The sequence below is a fragment of the Prinia subflava genome, chromosome Z (genome assembly GCF_021018805.1).
Source record: "Prinia subflava isolate CZ2003 ecotype Zambia chromosome Z, Cam_Psub_1.2, whole genome shotgun sequence".
In the NCBI taxonomy this organism is placed as follows: Eukaryota; Metazoa; Chordata; class Aves; order Passeriformes; family Cisticolidae; genus Prinia; species Prinia subflava.
The window spans coordinates 24,726,989-24,748,022 of record NC_086283.1 but is presented as its reverse complement, the minus strand read 5'-3'; the positions used below and the strand labels follow the sequence as shown (position 1 = coordinate 24,748,022).

General features: G+C 39.2%; 1 protein-coding gene across 7 annotated transcripts in view; it reads left to right on the top strand.

Annotated features, from left to right (window-relative positions):
• Positions 1-18,726, top strand: part of KLHL13 (kelch like family member 13) — an 81,931-nt gene extending 63,205 nt beyond the window's left edge. For all 7 annotated transcript variants that reach the window (XM_063422230.1, XM_063422227.1, XM_063422233.1 and 4 more), the window contains 3 exons: positions 2,560-3,355; positions 10,535-10,648; positions 12,225-18,726. In XM_063422230.1, the coding sequence (XP_063278300.1) occupies positions 2,560-3,355; positions 10,535-10,648; positions 12,225-12,712 (1,398 nt within the window). In that variant the 3' untranslated portion in view covers positions 12,713-18,726. The remainder of the gene's footprint in view (positions 1-2,559; positions 3,356-10,534; positions 10,649-12,224) is intronic.
• Positions 18,727-21,034: the final 2,308 nt, after the last annotated feature.

The following is a 21,034-nucleotide window of genomic DNA, read 5'->3' as shown; positions in this document are numbered from 1 at the left end:
TAAATAACCTTTAAGACAATATTTAATATGGCAGTCTGATTTGAGGTGAATGGTGGAATTTGTTCGTGAGTGAAACATAGTGGACAATTTCATAAGCACACTGGTAAGTATTTGCAATCATATATGAAAAAATCAACTCTGAGTGAAGTACAGTCCCGGTGGATTAATAAAGGCATAATAAAGGCAAAGTAAAGTAAATTTTCCAAGAATCAGGGGTTGACTGGAAACTGCTGATGTCATGTTCATCAGTCATTAACAGTGTGTAATGTGTCAATAAATTTCTCAAACATAAGAAGTCCAGGACTGTGCTCAGTTGCATAAATTTACAGTGTAACATAATTGTGGTAATATATAACTTGATGCACTCTGGGCACTTAATAAGTGGCAGCCAGTCGGCAATAGCTCCAAATACTCAATTGCATCCTGAACACATGCCAGTAGTACAGAATCTGTACAGGTTTTGCTTTGATCTTTTAAGTCCAAGCGTGCCTTTCCGTATGCAACAATATCTTGCCTGCCTTTGATGTGGAGGAAGCGCTGCATTTCTCTAGTTTGTGCCAGTCAATATATTCCAAAGTGATTTTTAAATACTGTAACTATATAGCAAGAGTTAAGATTTGTGGTATACTGCTAGTCAGCTGTTTGTTAAGGAGTGTTTTTTCCATTGCTTTGTTTTGTAATACAACTTGAAAGAAATTTTAGAAGTAAGAATATTCTGTTTCATTTACTCAGGTTATGTATTCTGTTATTTCCATTATGCAAGGAATTTATTTAAATTAAAATACCTAAAAGGAAATGTACAGAAATTAGAATAATAGAATGGCCTGGGTCAGAAGAGACCTTAAAGATCATCCAGTTCCAAGCTCCCTGCTGTGGACTGGGATCTTCCACTAGACCAGGTTGCTCAGAACCCCATCCAGCCTGGCCTTGAACACTTCAGCAATGGAGCAGCCACAGCTTCTCTGGGCAACCTGTTTGATGCTGATCCTCAAACCCAGTCAGTGAATATTTTACAGGCTATTGCTAGTTGGTGTGATTATATTTTGATATAAACAGTGTGATTTGTCTTGTAATATAAAAATTATTTCCATGCATATAAAGCACAGATATTTTCATAATAGAACTCCTGACAGTCTGCTGCACATTCATTTTATAGATAGGACCTGATTGCAGGATTAGTAGGCATTTCAGGATGCGTGAATGAAGACTTTGGATGACTGTAGATCTTAACTCTAGGGCAAGTTAGATCAATTTCTAGTGAATTAAGAAAATCTCCTATTCCTGTGCTCATTAGACATTTGAATTGTCTGGTATTAAAGGACAATGATCAGAATGAGTTATACAGTATTAAAATCTTCTAATCTCTGTCATGACCAGAAGGTCATTTGAAGGTTTTTGAATTCTTAGGCTCTAGTCAGGTCATAGTCCTCAAACTTTATAATCTTTTTAAAAATAACCGTGAGATTCGTAAGCTTAAATTCTTCTGGCATTACAAATGTAATGAGAATCACAAAGTTGTGGAGATGGTTGACACTGAGTAGGACTGACATGCACAGTGTAAAATAAGCTTGGATTGGAATCAGGTTTGAATGCAAAAAAAGCCACAATTCTCAGCAAGAAGCAATTGAGTGACTTGCTGGGCACATGTACCAGAGAGCTTTCTGTAATGAACTGTCTGGATTCACTGAAAACCCACTAGAAGTTGTGCCCCATACCTGGCATGTTTCTTCCTCCCTGTGTCTTGGATCCCAAGTGACCGTAGAAATTCAGGAGCCAAAGATATAAAAAGGCAGATGCAGCTACAGTGTAAAACAGATGATTACCAAGATACAGTCACTTGAGTACTGAGTTAAATTAGGATGTGATCCATACTGCTAAAGCATTTAATGAGCTGGGTATTTTTAGGGGAAATCCTCCTAGTTTCATTCTTTTAAAAAATAATGTATAAACTAGAATCACCACCTTTTTCTTATTTTTGGCATGTATTTAATTTTGAACAGTCTGTAAGAACACTGCCTTGATTTATTAAGGAAGAAATTTATATATGGGATTGAACACTGTAAATATAAGTTGTCTGAAATATGTAGTTAATAACAGGGGTTAGCTGTGCCATTCTCTTTGGTTTTATTATGTCAATTCAATTTCAATAATGTCAGAAAATGCCTAATGGTGAGACTTTTGTTTTGCTCTCTTGGGCTGATCACTTCTGCCTTAACTTTATTTTCTACATATCTTTCTTACAAAGATGTTTTCAGAGCTTTTCAAAGATGAAGTGCTATATAACTGCTATGCCTCATCATTGTATAAGGTATTTGACATAATATATGCCATCTGCTTGTTGCTTGTCTCATTTCTTTCTTCAAAATAAGGAATAAATTGGGTCTCCCTTGCAGTCATGAATATATATACTGCATTGAATATTTGCTCATGTGTAAATCACCTGGAGCACTGCAAAATGCTGAAATATTGCTGATTCTACAGTATTCATTAGATTTTACATTATCATTTAGACACCAAATTAAGAAAGTGTTTTGATTCCTTTTTCTGTTTACTCAATAGGTTTCATTGGAAAACTGTGTTGAGGTTGGGCGAATTGCCAACACATACAATCTCACAGAAGTGGATAAATATGTTAATAATTTCATCCTGAAGAACTTCCCAGCATTATTAAGTACTGGTGAATTTGTGAAACTCCCCTTTGAACGTCTTGCCTTCGTGCTTTCAAGTAATAGCCTTAAGCACTGCACTGAACTTGAACTCTTCAAGGCGGCATGTCGCTGGCTGCGCTATGAGGAACCTCGCATGGAGTACGCTGCAAAGCTCATGAAGAACATCAGGTTTCCCCTGATGACACCCCAGGATCTTATTAACTACGTTCAGACGGTGGACTTCATGAGAACTGACAATACCTGTGTCAACTTGCTTCTGGAGGCCAGCAATTACCAAATGATGCCGTACATGCAGCCGGTGATGCAGTCGGAGCGGACGGCCATCCGCTCAGACAGCACGCACCTGGTGACCCTGGGGGGAGTGCTCAGGCAGCAGCTGGTGGTCAGCAAGGAGTTACGGATGTATGACGAGAAGGCCCACGAGTGGAAATCCTTGGCTCCCATGGATGCGCCAAGGTACCAGCACGGCATCGCCGTGATCGGGAACTTCCTGTACGTGGTGGGGGGCCAGAGCAATTATGACACGAAGGGAAAGACGGCGGTCGACACGGTCTTCAGGTTTGATCCTCGCTACAACAAGTGGATGCAAGTGGCATCTTTAAACGAGAAACGGACCTTCTTCCACCTAAGTGCCCTCAAAGGACATTTGTACGCAGTCGGAGGTCGGAATGCAGCGGGTGAGCTAGGTGAGTCCTCCTGGAGCCAGTCCCATGCCTTTTGTTGAGCTGCCCAGGGAATGGGTGGAGAGAAACAAGCTGAAGTCATTGGAGTGCTGCTCCTCTCTGGAAATACTGCAAATGCAGAGAGAAATTTGTCTGGATACTATTAGAAGTTAATTTTAGAAGGGGTCCCACAAAAAAAAATTCCAAATGTGTGTGTCTTGTATATTGATGCATAATATTCAGTGTCTTGGCCTTTACCACGAAACATAAAGTAAGCGTGTATGTCTGCCTGTGTAAGTGTGGGGGAATATAACTGCAGTTTTAAAAAGAAAAAATTAATCCTTACTTCAGCTGAGAAACAAAATCCATTTGTATCCAAAGAAGGATACATCACTCTAGCTGAAACTTGCTGTCGAATGAACATTACATTTTAAAAGACACAAATTTTCCTGAATAGTTTGAAATTTGGCATTTGAAATGCCAAGGCATTTTTTGATGAGGTTTTGTTTTGTTTAGTTTTAGTCTAATGACTGTGATTTGTTTCACCCACAGATTAGCGAAATTCAGATATTCTAATGTTCTGTTTTTAGTTATTAAAAATGATATATTTCACCTATGATCTTGTGATGCAGGTAACTTATTTATACGAATGGTTGAGTTGATTGAGTGATTTGGTCTGATGCCTCTTCTTGTCCCTCCTTGCAAATATTTAACTTAGCTTGACCAAAAAAAACCCCAAACCCAAACAGAAAAATAAAACCAACAAAACAAAACACCAACCCCCCCCCCAAACCAAAGCAACAAAAAAACCCCTAAAACCCAACCCAACCAACCAACCAAAACCCAACAACAAAAACAAAACAAACACACCCCCACAAAAACAAACAAAAAACCCAAACAAACCAGAAGAACCACTCCCAATATCAGTTTCCAGGAAACAATATAAAAACAATGAATAAATATATGATAAGTTTAAATTTAATAAAAATCTGCAGAGGATGACCCCTATTAATCCACTGCATTATGCAAAGCTATAGTGGTTAGCATTTAGTCAAGTCTGGGATAGGAGACTCAACTGTAAATTTGTCTGTGCTTTAAAAGTGAAATGTCCCAGAGATTGTGCTTGGAAGTTTAGCATAGTATTATATCTAAACCAGATGTATCATCTCATCTTATTTATTTTGCTGCTTTCAGCCCAATACTCAAGTGTCCCTTGTCCATTTCTGGCTTCTACCTCTTGCTACTAAGATTTGCTTTTCGGAACTGCACAGATATCAGTAAATGCAGTGAGAAACATTTTTAATTGAAACAACACAAAACTTGATTTCTACTGCAGGATCTGTGACTTCTTAAAATTACAGCCTCTTGGTTATTCACATACACAGGTTTAATTTATTGTCATATTGCAAATTTTCATAGAAAACATACAGTACACTGCTTCCACCATACAAAAGTGGCCTGGCTTTGCTAGAAATTTAAAATCCATCCCAATGTTTGGTGAAATGGGACATTTAAAAATGCTCCCTGTTCAAAAAGAGGGGAAATTGCTTAGCAATAACTTGTTTTCCCTAGACAGCCATTTTCTGATGTAGATCCTGAGGTTTTCAGAATTTTTTAATATGTATCACTTTATTTCCCTGAAAATACATCCTAAACAATTTCAATATCCTCTGAAAGACTCAGTGTACGAGCTAACATCATGTATTGATCTTTGAGCATCAGAAAACCTGATATATAGCTTCAGTGAGCTATTTTCTAACAGTATGAATTAATAGCAGATAATCAGATTGCTGACCTTGTGCACTGTAAAAGCTGAACCAAGTAGGGTTATAAAAATGTCAGTGAAAAGTTTGCAAGTCTGACAAAAACAATAATATTGTCAGTAAGCCAGTGCAACCTGTGTGTGGAGGCATTGAGTGCAGCGTTACCTTAATTAAGAGCAAGCAGTGTCATTCTGCTGACCTCAACTCTTCTGCTTTAATTAAAATACAAAATCTATCACCTATCTAAAATTATTTTGTAAAGATATCATTAAAATGCTGTAACAATTGCTACACAGACCTGAAAAATGCCACTGGATCAGTCTGTGGGAAGAGCACTCTAAATGCTAAATATTGTAGCTGTCTGATGCTTTGATTTGGGGCTTCAGGTTCTTTTCTTGTTAATTGTGAGGTGAGTCACTTTCCATTTCCATATTTCTTTCATAAACCTTGACAACTGGAAGATGCAATCCAGCTTAAACTTCGCATTCTGTTCAGAAGAGAAAAACTCTCAGGCCTTTCATAGAAGAGAAGGTCAAATGTGTGTTGGACAGATATTAAAGAAGTTGCCCTTGGGTTCAAACTAATTTCAGTCTGTTGTTAGAGGAGAAAAATTCCAAAATCCTGAACTGAGCCTTCTGGAAGATCAGCTCTTATGGAAAAGGGCCAAAGGATTAAAGTTACTAAAATGATTTTTTTTTCCTGACATTCACAGGAATAAAAATTACATTTTTGAGGCTTTTAATCAAACCTTTTCAAATCAGTTTTCAGATGTTTCATCTTCTGAGAACTTTGTAAATGCCACTTTCTACATCTGTAACACTTGCTTCAATGTAATAATGAGCTGCTATTTTACCAGTGCCTGCCACTGAGAAAAGTTTGGTTCACTTGACAGGATTTCCATGTACATGGTACATGTGTTGGAATGTAGTAAATGTATCCTTTAAATGTCCTGAATGATGATATTATAATTTAGATTTTTTTCAAACCTGTGACAGCTTAGGGCTGTGCAGAATTAAGCACCACTTCTGGAAGGATTGTAGATAATTCTGGTTAGTTCCCTTTAAATGTCAAGGCAGGCACCTGCCAGAAGTATTCCCAGAAAGCAGGAGAACAACACTTGGGCATGGGGAGGAGCCCAGCCTGGAGAAGGCCACTGTGCAAAAAACAGGACTTTTTGGAAAAAGAGACCAAGAGAAAGCTGGGTGTGGCTCACAGAGATACTTGTGAGCACAGCACATTGGCAGATTCCAACTAAACACTGGAGTCTGTTTTCTATTCTGACAAGTAGATTTTTATAGCTCCTTTTAACAGTTCAGTTGTGGTGCTTGATGGTGGCAGAAGCACCGTGTGTAAGTACTCGAACACTTGTGCATTTCAGTACTTCCAGATACTTCAGGCTCTGCTGTTGATAGGCTTGAGTAGAGTTTGGCATTTTTATATATGGGCTTTTCCTAAGCACTTTAAGGGATGTTGGGTTGTGGCTAAGCCATAGATTCATTCAGTGTGCTGCAATAAAACCAGAAAGAGAAAACCGCCAGGCCAGTTACCTGTTCTTTTGACTCTCTGCCCATCAGGTTGGAAGGTAGTTATTTTCAGATGCCCTCTGTGATGTTGAACCTTCCTTGTTTATGTAAAAACTTCCCCTGTGAGAGAGTGTGTGTGTACATATATGTATGTATGTATATAAAGGTATAGCTAATGTATTTTAAATGTTGTTGATTGATATGCACCAGTACCCAATTGGGCTGTTTACTGTCAGAGTAGTGTTGTGAATACCAGACCAGAGTGTGAACTAGAGGACCTCTTGTGCAGAGGCTTATTTTGGAGTGGCTCCTTGGTATGCTAGGACAAAATTAGTCAGGACTATTTAACTAAGTCAGCTTGGAGTTGTACAGGAACCAGCTGTATTATAGAAATAATATAACGAAATTAGGAGCCTGAGTTTGGGACATCACAGAGTTGCTAAGTGCTGCTGTAACAGACCTCAAGACACTATAGAAGCTGCTGACAGAGAAGTGTTAAATATCTGTATACTCCTCAAATAGCATCACAGATGGCACTATAAAATGAGTGCAGGCTGAACATCCCTTGGGACTGCCAAAACTTCATGTCTTTTTGAGATTGCTTAATTCTATTAAAATGAGGCCTGTCTTCCCTGGATTATGCTAATGAACACATCAGAAGTTCTGCTGTTAAACATAAATAAAGCCTGGTCTGAATCATTCATAGTGTTGGAAGAATGAATCCATAACTCTCACTTAGGTGCATTAAAGTAGCAGTTTTAGAGTGCTTTGTGAACTCTCCTCTGTCTGGAGTTTTTCTAGAGATGTCTCTCTTAAATTATGGGCACCTTTAATAGCCGGAATTTTGAATATTTTTTTCTTTTCAGTGCAGAAGAATATCTTGCTAAAAGAGAAATCGAATGACCTTGCAATGTAACAGGGAAACAAGTGTACAGATCAGTCTAACAGAAGAGTATGGTTTTTCAGCTGGAAAGGGATCAGCTTTGTTTTACAGCACAGTGGATGAGAGGTTTCAGTTGGAATAGCTTGCCTGAAAGAGTGTCAGACAGTACTTAAGCTATATTAGGAATGTTCCAGACAGTTTTGAAGCCACATCAGAAAGTGATGGGTCTTGGACTCAGCATCATCCTTTCTCAGATAAATAATGTCTTTACAACATGGTGATAGTGATGGTGGTAATGGGTACCAGTTCTGCGTGTTTATCTTCTCTTGCTAAAGGGATACTTTGGCTATGGCTTCTGTCTTAAGTGCAGTTTGTTGTGCAGAGTGAGATAAAACTGTCCAGCATTGAATGTCATGTTTGTCTGAGTGCTGCTGGCTCTGCAGTTGCTTTGCACATCCTCTGCCCTTCCTGTCCTTGGAGTGTGTTGAAAATACAAGTTCCTCACCTCTGTGCAGAGTGGAAGCACTTTGGGAAGGGGGATGCAGTTGTTGTGCAAGCAGTAGAGTGATGGTTTTGATGCAGAGGAGCAGCAAACAGCGGGTTGGAAAGGGCTGCTCTAGGGGTGGAACTGAGACAGCTATAATTACTTGCATATCAAATCTGTTTCTTTCTGATTTTGAAATTTCTGCACATCTTTGCATCTGATTGCTAAATAGAGCAGAGTGGAAAGGAGCTTTCCTTTTTAAAAAAAGAACATTTGAATGGATGGATATGTTTACAAGAGGGAGTGTGAATTTGGGAATTGGGCAAAAACTGCATGTGATGTCAAGGTGGCACTGCACAGAAACACAACTCACAGATTTAATTTAGGTGTCATTTGTGGACTCAGTTCTTTGTGCCTATACCTTTCTTTGGGCAAGAGAGTGTCTCCAGCATCACTGATTTTATGGCTAAGTTCTTGATGGGATACAGAAGGCCTGCAGCATATCAAATGGAAAAGAATACAAGTTTTTTTTAAGAGGAGATTTCTGTCTTTATTAAGAAAACTGAAACAACCAAGGCAGATCTCTTAAAGAGACTTGGAAACTTGCCAATATATTGGGCAGATTTTTAAAATCGAGAATTTGGTGCATCACAAGTACTTGCAGACACACATGACTTCGGTTACTTTGTATTGGTTTTATTTTTTTGTTCATCTTACACGTCACTGAGACGGCAGAACTGGGAGTCCTTGTGCAAGGCACTCTCACAGAATCAGATGCATTTCAAGATTTTATTACTATTTTGAAACAGTTTCAAGAATATGAAATTAATAATTGTATACATGCAAATCAACATATAATTTGTTCAGAAGAAAGCAGAAATTTAGTGTGTTTTGCCTTATATTATGAACTTAATGTTCTGCACTGGCACTTTTCTGCATTTCATAAATTTCAAGTTCAGCTCCTGGGTAGGGAAAAGCTGAAGCAAATCCAATGTGCTGTAACAATTTAACAATTCTTAGGTGCAAAGTAGATTTTTTTGTTTTTCACTTCTAGCCTTAGATGATCACTGAACTGGCAAACAGTATTTCTGACATTGGAACTGAAAGCTTCTCTTTTCAATGTGTGTACTTGAGACACTAATTGCATGGAATTATGTATTATCATTCTGTTTTGCAATAAGGAGGTTATGCAGCAACTAAAAGAGAATTCAGAAGGTCACTCTAATGTTCCTTATAATATTTTTTCATGATTAGGGATTTTTTTTTTTTTGTAGTCCGAGATCATAGCTATACTCTTCCAAACTTATCCAGAGGATCTTTTTGAAATAGCTTTGGAGTTAGGGTGAGGTGCCTTATAGTCACTCTGTAAGTGTTACGGTCTGATGTTCTTTACTGGCCTGCTCTATAATTCTGTAATTAGGCTTAAGTTAACACTAACTAGATCCTGCCTTTATAATGGCAAGTTTCTCAGATTCTAAGAGTATTTTCTCTTTCAGTTGATGTGTAATCCTGCACTGTTAAATCACCATCACTGATTCCATAGAGCTGACTCAGATTTTCCACCCTTGATTCAATAAAAACCTTGTTCTAGAGCAAGTAAAATGCAACTTTTAAAGACAGATTGGATTTTTCTATATATAGTTCATAAACGTCCAACAGAGATTAGGCAGGCTTTAATTATTTAAATTGAGATTTGATTTGTCTTTAAGATAACTAAATTATTGACAATTGCTCTGTGGGTCATAAATTCTATATATTATGCATTTTTTGAGGATCTTGTGCCCCTCTGATCATACTATAGTATTCAAGCTGCCAATACTCAGAGCTTGCTCCGTTATTGAATCTGCCTTCTATTTGTATTTCCCTATGCTTCTTGCACGCCCTTTTTCTGCATCTCTCCTGTCTTATGTCAGAGAGAGGTTTCCTTCTCAGGAATCCATTTTGCACTGACTACTGGGTGCTGGGTTTCTTCTTAACTTGGTACTGCCCTCTGTGATTTCTGATCTGATAAAACCCTTGATCATTTTAACATTCCAGCTCACAGAGAAAACTGCACAAATAGAGTTGTACATCAATACAGGCACTGATCATCTCCTTTCCAGATTCAGGGATGTTTAATTTTTTTAAATTTTTTTTTTTAGCTTGGCTTTGGTAAACTGATGTAGTGACTTGCATATGCTGTGCTGTATGTTGCTTTGCACTCCTTAATAAAACCCTGCAATGCAATAGAATATTAGTCAGCATGGGACAAAGTGTTCTCTCAGCAAGTTTGCTGATGGTACAACCCAACTGGACACAATCCTGTGCAACCTGTTCTTGGTGACCCTGCTTTAGCAGAGGAGTTGGACTAGATGATTTCCAGAGGCCCTTTCCAACCCCATCTGTTCTGTGTTTCTGTGACAATGCTCAATAATTCCCTTGAGACTCCCTCAGCTGAACAGTGTTACTTGTTGGCATTTCCTCTGTGAATGTTTCTGCCACTGCGCTGAGCTCAGCACCGAACTGCCGTGCTGGTTTCAACACTTCTGTGCTCTCATTTGTCTCCAACAGCCACTGTGGAATGTTACAACCCCAGAATGAACGAGTGGAGCTACGTGGCAAAAATGAATGAACCCCACTATGGTCACGCTGGAACCGTGTATGGGGGCTTAATGTATATTTCAGGTAAATCATGCCGTGATATCATCTTTGTGAAACAATTGCTTACCTAACTTTTTCTGTTTCAGCAGCAGACAGTACAAATTAGCCTGTGGTTGCAGCAGGATTGCCATGGTATCAGCAGTGATGCAGTTTCATATGAAGCTAGTCAAACAGCACATGCACTGCAGGCTCTGACAAAATTATTGTAGATAATATTATGCTTAGTAATTGAATATACTCACTTTACCAATCAGAATAAAGTTTTTATATATGTGTAGCCACATATATAAATTTATATACCAATTAAATTATAATTAAATATAATACTGTTATAATATATAATTATATTTGTATATAACAGTAATAAATAATTATAACATGTATATATATCATTATGATATGATATAATATAGCAATGTAATTAAACACACCCTCCCTATAAACTTTGGAATGCATTGGAAATTTTATTACTTCAGAGAACAACATTTACCTTCATTGAGGTAATGGAAAGGGCTAAGTTCCCATGCTAATCATATTGTGTAAGTGAAATCTGTACTTTCACCATTTTTTAATTTGGAATATGCTTGGCCCTGTATGTCACTGAGGTTGTAGTTTCATAACATTATTTTTTCCAAATGGGTTGTCTGAAAATCTGCTATTAGCTTAATTTTTAAAGAAGAATCAATCTGTCTGTCAGTGATCGTTGCAGAGATCACAGGACTGTATTCTCCTACTGAAATTTTAATTTCTAAGAACTAAGCTGAAATTCAGGGCAGGAGGTGGGACAAAGTTGCTTAGCTGACAGGGACTGGGTGGGGAGATGTTCTGGAGCAGCTTAATTTAGGGGCCCTTGTGCCAGTAGACTAGGAGGAATTTGCTTTAGAATTTACTACAAGGTACAGGTGCTTATTTTTCTGTGAGCAAGTCCATTGAGCTCCTAATTGCTGTGCTGTTGTCAGTTGTGTTTTGCCCATTTTGCTTGTTTTACTGCAGGTGGCCTATGCATATGCTGTCTGCTGTGTTTTTTTATGTAGATCCTAGAGATTTTTCTTTTCCTTTTGTCCTGTAGCCTCTCCAGATGCTTTTGCAGGGAGCTATGTAGGAGGTAAATGTAGAGGGAAGCATAGGTAACTATTAACTGAAGAATATTTGAAATCTGTGTCCTCTCCCTATTCACATGAAGTTGATGAAAAAAGCTTTCTGATGAAAATTCTACTGTGAAAGTTAAAACACAGTGGCATGGTATCAAAACTTGAAAGGGAAATGGATTCTTGATGGTGAGAAACAAAACTAGCAAACTGAATGAATGTAAGCAAAGAAATTATTTCGCAAAATAGAAGCATAGCTAACAGTTTTTTGTTCTTTTAAAATGTGCCAGTATCAAATGTGTAATGAGGTGCAATGTGAGACATGGCCTCTGTCCATATTCCCATTTAAAGGAACAAACGTCATTTGAAATGGTAATCGTCATTTGTGATGGTAATCTAAGCTAGAGTGAAGAAGTTTTAAGGAAGATGGCATTCCTTGAGTAAAATGTATTTTTTGCTATTTAATGCTTATTAGGGTGAGCACTACTCTAACATGTGTCTTGTTTCTTTAGGGGGGATTACCCATGATACTTTCCAAAAGGAACTCATGTGTTTTGACCCTGACACAGACAAATGGACTCAGAAAGCTCCGATGACGACAGTCAGAGGTCTGCATTGCATGTGTACTGTAGGAGACAAGCTGTATGTTATTGGTGGAAATCACTTCAGAGGAACAAGTGATTATGATGATGTTCTAAGCTGTGAATATTACTCACCAACTCTAGACCAGTGGACTCCAATTGCTGCCATGTTACGTGGGCAAAGTGATGTTGGGGTTGCTGTCTTTGAAAATAAAATCTATGTTGTTGGAGGATATTCTTGGAATAACCGGTGTATGGTGGAAATAGTTCAGAAGTATGATCCAGAAAAAGATGAGTGGCATAAAGTATTTGACCTTCCAGAGTCCCTTGGTGGCATTCGAGCCTGCACTCTCACTGTTTTCCCTCCGGAGGACAATACAGGGTCACCGTCTAGAGAGTCTCCTCTTTCAGCACCCTAGAACCATCCCGTGACTCACCATGTCGTAGTAACACCTCTGCAGTGCATCATGGGGTCTATTATTTTCCTTCAGTAGTTTCTGTTAGGCTCAGCCTACAGCATTTCATACAATTACTGGAAAAAGAAAAGACTTTGACATTATTCGTGCTGTTTGTTTGGCATAGAATGTCTCTCAAGTGGTTAACAATAAAAGATGTACTCACCCGAGCCAAATGTTTAACAAATGAGAGGATATTGTCTATAAAATGTATGAACTAGGTACGTTATTAATGTTGTATGTTGGGTGTGAGGTACCTTATAGCTTACATTTGGGAACCCAGTGAGTCAAATTTGTATTGAGCATGTCACTAAATTTCATGTTAAAATCCTTTTTCCTTTCATTTTTGACTGCAGATTACAGGGGTAGGTAGACCACATCAATGTGAACTGTCTGAAGGATGCCAGGGGGCCTGAGCTACCTCCCTCTTTACACAGAGTATTTTTGACATATCTGTTTACCCACCTGACTTTGTGGGTGCTTTCAGAGCATATGAAGTTTCTTAGGCAGAGGGAAGAAGTAAAATAATTTTAAAATATTAGCACTGTACAGGAGCAAACCTTGTAGAGGCCGAGAGTTTTTTATAACATATATCAAGTGTTTTTCCCGAGTCAGTTGAATGATGCCTCAAACAAAACATCCTAAACGTGTTTGTGTTTTTTTCTTTCTTTTCTTTTTCTTTTTTTTTTTTTTTTTTAGGACTTGGCTTCCGCTTGCATGGGAGCACACACTATTAACAAATGGGGACTCAGTGCAGTTGTGTATTCTGTTGTATGGCTGCACTGAATATGGGTAGTTAAGGGCTAGAAACAGTAACTTAAGCCACTGAATTTGACCAAATGGTTCCATCCCTTCAAATTTAATCTACCTTTTCTCCTTTGCTGTTGAGGTAACTTGCATAATGTGTCCTCTGTATAGACTCAGTTAATAAGGTTATTTAGCACAAAGTGCAGCTTCAGTAAGAGAGCTGCTTTTGCTCAGTGACCCTGGACTACCACGTTTTACTTCTTTTGTTCAATAAAACTTTTAACTGCAGTTACCCAGTCTAAGCTACCTCATTAATGTATTTGGTTTTCTTCCTCTGCCTCACTGTCTCCAGGATACGCATTACGTATATCCACGTGGGTAGATGAATTTGCTAGGAAACCAATGCAGAAGTGATCATGAATGGGTATTTTTGACCTACTTTTAAGAAACTATTTTGGTCTGATGCATTCATTTTATTGTTAGGGACTGATGAAAAAACAGTCTTAATGTTTTTTCCTTGGAGAACTGCTTATGCGTGCAGCCATGCAAATACACAGGAATCTTTACCTGACAAAATACAGTGCCCTGCTGACAAACTGCAGCTCTGATTTTGCCATTGTGCTTGTTCTGAACTTCCCATAATGTTACAAGTCATTTTGCTAATGAACACAGTCACAGAGGCATCCTCTGGGGAAAACCGTTTAAACCAGCTTACTGTGTTACCTATTAATAATAACCAAGTGAAGCTTAATAGACTTTTGTTGGGAGTTTGCTATTTGTATTTGGTCCCTGCTGATGCATCAAGCAGCAGGATTACTGTGGTGTCAGTTTTGGAAGTACTGATATTTATTCTTTGTGCAGTTTACTAGTAATGGTCACTACCAAAATCTACATTTAAGCTTTAGGTTTCATAAGTGTTTTGGTTAAGATCAAAAGCAATTCTTCCTCTTAAAAAAATTGAAGTCTCAATTCCATGTGGCTATGCAAGGTTGTTGGAGGTGGAATGGTGGCATATGTGGATACTCCTGGAAACTGGCCAGTGAAGATAAATTGACTCATCACCCTAAGAATACTCTTCTTACGCTGTCCAAAGCACTGGATAGAAAAATGTTGCTCTGTCTTTTAAGGATTTGTCAGTCATTTAAGTATCACATGCTACTAAATATTTTTGCAGCTCAAGTGACCATATTTTAGACCCTGCTTGAGTTTAAATCCCCTGAAATCCATATTCAGTGTCTCTTTTATTAATTAAACTGAAAAGTACTTGAAGGAGTTGCAGTTCCTTTAGGATAATGTAAATGTATCCCGCTGTTTGTATGCTGGGGATGAGGGACACTGTTTAAAGTGGGTATCTTCATTGGTATTCTCTGTTTGGAAGAAACTTAACATATGGGTTCTGATCATTCTGAGGTGGTTTAAAGCCAGGATGTCAGTTTTGTGTCTGAGCCTTGAATAGCCACGAGCTGGAATATAGCCACAATCTTGAGGGGATTTTGGTTTATTGTTTTGTTGGGTTTTTTTAAGTGACTCATTATCTGTTCTACATAAGTGGAAGAATTATTTTTGAACATTTTGTCGTCAGTGGATTAAATGTAGTGCTTCAATGAAATTAATCTTTGGTTTGTTTTTGTTTTTGTTTTTTTAATCTCCCTCTGGATTAAAGTATTTATAATGGCATTAGTTAACATTTACTCACTAGGATTGAAAACAAACATCAAAGACTTGTCCAAAACTGCAAGCTGGTTTCTTCTGTAATGTAGTATAAAATGATTTGATGCTCATTGCATCTTTCTTAACCATAGCATAAGAACGCCTTTCCATCTCTGAATCTACAGCTGTACATGTGCACATGGATACAGCAAATACCCATCTCCATTTCCAGTCAGGCTGCCTTTTCATAAGTCTTGGATTCTCTCACATTGCTGTTGTGGTATCTAAATTAGACAAGTATCTGGATAAAAAGCAATTATAGCTATTGCACTTGGATGAAATTAAGACTACATGGTGTGCCAGCTGGGAGAGCCACGGGAGCTGTCTGCCCTCTCCCAGTGATGCAGACACACACTGCAAAATTCATTCAGACTTTGCGTTTTTGGTGCCCAATCAGTAGCAAATGCCAAAAGTGCTCACTTCCGTATACAATTTGCCCAAAGGCTCATCTGATATCCCTACAAAACCCAGCACTCTGACTCCAGACATGATGTTTCCCTTGGTCCGTTTTGAGGTAGGACAAGAGCAAAGGGAAGAAGACCTGGGAAAATCTAGGTTATGTAAAGTTTCTTTGCCCTGTTAACATCAGAGAGTTCATCATCTGCAGATAACCATTTTTCTGTGATTTCCCTCCCCTTAGAAAGTTGTGAAGTCCAAGAACCTGGCCCAGAGAAAGCAATTCCTGCCAGGATCCAGCCAGTCTTGTGGTTTCTTGGGATAATGGAGTTGTGCTGAAGGGATGAGCACTGGTGCAGCAGAATGTGGCTGACAGCCTGGCTGTGGCTCTACAGGCCCCTTGGGTGGGAAGAATCACTTTACCTGTTCTCAGGACAAAAGTGATTTGTTTTCTTATCAGCAATGCTGTTTTTAAGTTGCCCATTCTGTTTCTGAGGGGTGAGATCTCTAACAAGTAGCATTCTGGTAACAGTCAGAAGCTCAAACCACTTGTCTGGACTTCAAGTGGAATAATGGCAATGATGGATTAGGGCAATTCACATGCAGATAAATAAGTCTTACAGTCTTAATCTGATGGGCTGGTTGGACATCAAAATATAATTTGATACCACAGCAACAAGTGCAGTTCAAATATCTGGAGAAGTTTCTAACCAAAGAGTTGGGGATGATCTGATCAGAAAAGATCATAGCACTTTTCTTTGCTAAATTCATTCTGCCTACCAGAATTGTTGTTCCTTCTTAATCTGCCCTCCAGATGGGGATCACCTCACCTTTACACTGGTGTCTGAATCTGCTGGTCACTGTTTTTTTAATCATTTGGTTTTGTACCTGACATCTGTGTTGCTTCCTCTGCTCCTGATCAGCAGAGATACAGATGAGGCTTTTTTAGTGGCACTGTCCTTACATCAAGAGAGAGAATAGCCCATTGTTGATAAATGTGTTCATAAATTCAGCTTGTGCACTCTTGGAAATACATGAGCAGTTGTAAGCTAGTGAAAGGCATGTGCATGTTGCAGGAGTAATGTGTGTCCTGTTTCCTCCTGGCTTGCACCTTATGTGGTGTGTGGAGGGTTGTGTGCAGTAGTTACCCAGAGATCTGGAGGGAGAGTCAGGCTCTCATGTGGAACTTTATGCTTTCCATGCTCTGTGGAAGTGTTCTTTACTTGCACTCCATATGTAGCTTATGGGGATTTTTTCTTTTGTATTTTAGTTTAAATGTGAATAATGATTCTATGTGTAGAAATGTGGTCAGAAAAAGAAGTCTTAAAAGGCAGAGTTGTACTTTGCTTCATTGATGCAGTTTTTAGTCCTGTGAGTATTGCAGGACCTGTTCAGCTGTGAAAAGGTGATTGCAGTTTGAGAGCAAGCTAGGAAATCTGGATGGCTTTCCTGCCTGTCACCAGTTCACATGTTCTTGTTGCTAGTCTTTTACACGTCATTAAGTGAACTTCTTTTCTCAGTCCATAGGCTCCATATTTTGATGTCCAGCTCTGTTGGACGTGCTGATTACCCACTCTGGGGAAAACATGGTGGGATGTGGTTTCACAACCTGTCTTACTGAAAAAAACATGGCTTGTTCTTTTCAGGAATTCCACCATCAGTGACACAGAGGAGTCTTCCAGAGTTCTTTAATGACCTGGTAATTTGTATAGATGACGTAGCCCAGATAATCTGGGAGTGGTGCTACAGCAGGAGCCATAAGTGGCTGACATTTCTGAGGGGATAATCTCTTACTATATATATTACTTTGGCCCCTGTGCTGGTTTGCCCCCCGCACCCCATCTGTGGGAGTATTTATTGCTGCTGTTTGAATTTTTAACTTTTTATTAATTAAATGAGTAATGCTTCTGTGAGTCTGCAGTGGGAGCAGAAGGTTCAGGTGGCTCTTTCAGAGCTTCATGCTGTCAGGCTATCCACATGGTTATTAAACCTTTTCTGTTTGGAGCTCTGTTTCGTAAGGGTTTAGGAGAAATTGTTCCACAAGGTGAAAAGATCTCGGATGAAAATGTGTTTGGGACTGGAACAGAAATGTATATTGTTTTAGAATTTTTTGTCATGGTTTAGAAGTTAGCTTGGACTTTGAGCTCTCACAGACTGAATAGGAAGTGATATATATATAGAATTTTTTTAATAAGTTGTAGTTAGCTTAAGTGAGTCAAAGCTCAGTGGTTTGTACCTGCTTGCACTCTTGGCTGGCCTGTTGCCATATCCTCCCTCAAACCACAGCATTCTGTGCTGTCTGGCATCTGTTTCCTTGTGTAAGAGCACCTCCTGTCATTCCTGCTGCCTGTTGATTGAGTTCCAAAATAAATCTGAGCTTGGATTCTTACACCTAAAATGCCTGTGGAGCTAAAGACTATGTGGACCCATAGTCTGCGGGCCATGGCTTTGACATTTAATTCCCCACCAGCCCCTCACTGCTTTGCAAGATGTTCCCAAACCCAGCTAAAATCTGTGTGCAGGAGGCAAATCTCAGGCTGAAAATTTTAGTAACCTGGGCATCTAAAGACCACCAGAGTGTTCTCATCCCCTTTGCAAGGGGAGTTGTGCACAGGCTGTGCATACGAGCTGCTGAGTGCTCTGGAAGGGGGCAGACACAGGAACCCCTTGGGTAACTATACTTCTTGTTGGCCTTTGATTCTGCTCTTTCTTCTGTGCCCAGATGGAGATTGTGGGAGGGAAGGTCGGTGTTGGGTCACACTTTCCAGCCCTAAGTGGAGAGCAAGTTTGTTTATTCTTATCTCTCTGCACAACACTGCAGTAAAAAGAACTCTAGGAACATTTCAGATTTTAAACATTGTTTCACAGAACAGTATTCACTAATAAAGGAAAAATTAGTCTATTTTAACCTGTGCTCCTCATAACCAGGATTGTTCCTAAATACTTGGCTTCTGTTGAATTAACAACTTTGCCTTTACTTCCCTTGTTCAACATTACTGTAAAAAAAATTGCTTGGTTTTTTTTTCCGTTTGTTTTTCATTGCTTGTAACCTTTTCTTAGAAATGTGGAAATAATTTTCCTTAAATGTTTTATGCTTCGAAATAAACACACCACTGATCACCTGAGTCCCCTCCCCATGTTTCTTACTCAGTGCCTGCCAATGTATCTTTCCATATTTTTACCCAAATGTTTGACAGCTGTCAACAAATACCATCACAGAGTCATAAAATTCCTACTGATGTGTGCTGCACTGTTAGTTTGGGTAAAGAGGGGTCATATCTTTTCTTAAAAACTTCTGAAAAAATTGCTTTGAAGAACAGGGCTGCCCTGTTTCATACATTTAAGTACAGATCATTTTGGCCTGTGGTTAACTTTAGTTTTGAATATTTGTCTCTTTCAGATCAGTAACTGCAACGAGTGCCTACAGTAGCTATTTATAGAGTGTGTATTCCCTGCTCGCATGTGGGCGAGGCACTGGGTGCTGAGGTTTCCTCGGCCCCTGGCTGTGAGGTTCCCTTCCTACCCGGGAAGACTCATTGGGGCTGATGTTCTTCCATCTCCAGGGGAACAACCTTGTGTGACTGAAGAACCTCTACCACGGTCAGGAGCAGTGAACTTGGAACCAAAATCAAAGCAGCTTCCTAATTGCAGTTAAAGCACAGCCCAAGTTTCCAGAAAGGGAAGAGAGAGCTGCTATCCCTTAAGCATGTTTTGTCAGGGGTTGAGGATATTAGCAGTGAAAGGATTGTTGCTGTAAATAAAGACAGTAAAATAAATCCCTACGTCTGTCCCCAAAACAGAGATTGCTTCTGTTGATATACCACACTATTACTATTTGACTTTGTGTGTAATGGGATGTCTCAAGTGTTCATGTCACATAAGTGATGCCCTAGTTCCCATAAGTCACAGTGTTTTCTACCTAGTCAATTCTGAATAATATTTTAAAAATACATAAAATATTAGAGGATACACTTTTCTGTTTTTTTTCTAAGCCTTTTTAGAAGAGATTTTATGTATCTCGTTATTTCAGCATTACTGCATTTAGTCAGACCCAGGAAACATGAAATGTCAGGTTTTGGTTCATCATTCAGATCTTTTTGGGGTTTCTGCTTCACCTTTTCATTTTACAAAGTTTTAAGGAGGGAATATTTCTTTTTGTGGCAAGAAGAAACAAAGAAAAGGAAACATCAGATGCAACTCAATGATAGTGTCTGCTGTCAGCAGCTATTTGGGACAATTTTATGATTTACAATCCTGTCAAATTTATCTTGTGTAATAACCCAGGAGGTTTCTATTTGGCCTGCAGTGACACTGTGCTGGGAAAGGAAAAACGAAACATCTTTACATTATTCCCTGCTCTGTGACTTTTGTCTTACACCATGGAATAACAACGTATACTTGCCTGCACCGAGGCACCGGAGCCTCAAATCCCATCCCTGCTCCTGTCAGGGAGATGGGTCCAGTCCCCACTGTGCCAGAGCTGCCCAGAGCCAGGGGCCATCTGTGGCCAGCTCTGCCCTAGCTGGGCTCCAGCCCGTGGCTCTGGGAGGCTGAAGGGATGGAGCGTGACCTTGGGGAGGCAGGTGCTGCTGTGCCCCTCTGAGCAGGGACCAGCAGGGCTCTGCTGTGGACAGCAGAGACATAAAAATACCTTCATCCAGCTGCATGGAGGAAGGATTTTCTCTTTTATCTTTGATTGTTCATCAGAATACTTTGAATCTTGGCTCTCCAAAGCATTGGACAAATTTGAGCTGCAATCATTGCATGTAGAGATCACTAAGATCATGTCCAGGAGATCTCATCTAGTTTTAGCACTCATCAGGTACTGCTTTTGGAGAGAGTGGGGATTTCTTCCCCCTCCACTCCCAGTTTTCTGCCAAGGCCCTAAATATTTCTCAGACATTTTGTGAGTCTGATTCCAGGCAGGCTGGGCCATGCAGAGGTTTAAGTAGTTAGGGGCATGACTGAGACCTCTTCCTGTCACCAAGCATGTACCCTGTACTTAGAGATGCTGATGAGAAAAAAGCTGTGACCTTGTTTGCTCTCCCTATCCTTACTTCCTCTCCAAAGAAAACCCATCCTCACTGTAAACCAGCATTTTCATTACACCAGGCATCAGATTGGGAGTTCTAAAAGATGCCTCACATTCTTCATCTCTTAATTTTTGCTGTCTTTTCAAAATTAAGATTTTTTTTTTGTCTTAATATCATGTGGCATGAGAGACCAATGCTATTCAATAAACAGATGCAGCTAGGAATTTAGGATTACAGCAGAAACTACGCTTCTTAAAGAATCACATTTCATTTTCCTCTTCCATATTTACACACTTATAAATGTTGACTTTCTGGAATTTAGATAACTTGATAGAGATGACATATGCCATATGGTCTTTAGGACAAATTCCAGCTTCATTAACAGTTCACTGGCTGAAAA